The sequence below is a fragment of the Apis dorsata genome, unplaced genomic scaffold, assembly GCF_000469605.1.
Source record: "Apis dorsata unplaced genomic scaffold, Apis dorsata 1.3 scaffold_112, whole genome shotgun sequence".
NCBI classification, from domain to species: Eukaryota; Metazoa; Arthropoda; class Insecta; order Hymenoptera; family Apidae; genus Apis; species Apis dorsata.
This window is the reverse complement of record NW_006263407.1, coordinates 256,689-257,126: the sequence shown is the minus strand read 5'-3', so window position 1 is coordinate 257,126 and position 438 is coordinate 256,689. Positions and strand designations below refer to the sequence as shown.

General features: G+C 55.9%; 1 protein-coding gene across 1 annotated transcript in view; it reads left to right on the top strand.

Moving 5' to 3' along the window:
- LOC102675220 (transcriptional regulator ovo-like) overlaps nucleotides 1–438 on the top strand; it is a 65,776-nt gene that overhangs the window by 64,148 nt on the left and 1,190 nt on the right. Inside the window, exon 5 of the mRNA XM_031508897.1 lies at nucleotides 2–438. Coding sequence (XP_031364757.1) covers nucleotides 2–438 — 437 coding nt within the window. The remainder of the gene's footprint in view (nucleotide 1) is intronic.

Below are 438 nucleotides of genomic sequence, written 5' to 3'. Positions count from 1 at the left end.
GTCGCGGTCGGTGCCGGCGATTCCGCCGAGAGCCTTCTCAGGAGCGCTCTTCAAGGCAAACTGTACACAGGCCCTACCCAAGTGGTGTCATCCTCGTCACCGACCACTCAAGGCTCCGCTATATCGATGCCTGTTACGAGCAACGCCGGTTTGCAGATAGTCTCCGATCAACAGCAGCAGCAGCAGCAGCAGCAACAGCAGCAACAGCAACAACAACAGCAACCGCAAACGCAACAAGACGAATCCATGCACACGTGCACCGACGAGGATTTGTTACTCTCCCAACTGGACCAGACGACCTATCGTCCCGGCGATTACGAGAAGCTAAAGAGCATAGCCAACGAAGTGGTGGAGTCTTACTGCAGCCTGGAACCGGTTTGCAACGTGTCTGCAACGACCACGGTTATGTACACGTTGGACCCAACCAGTGGTAGCCTC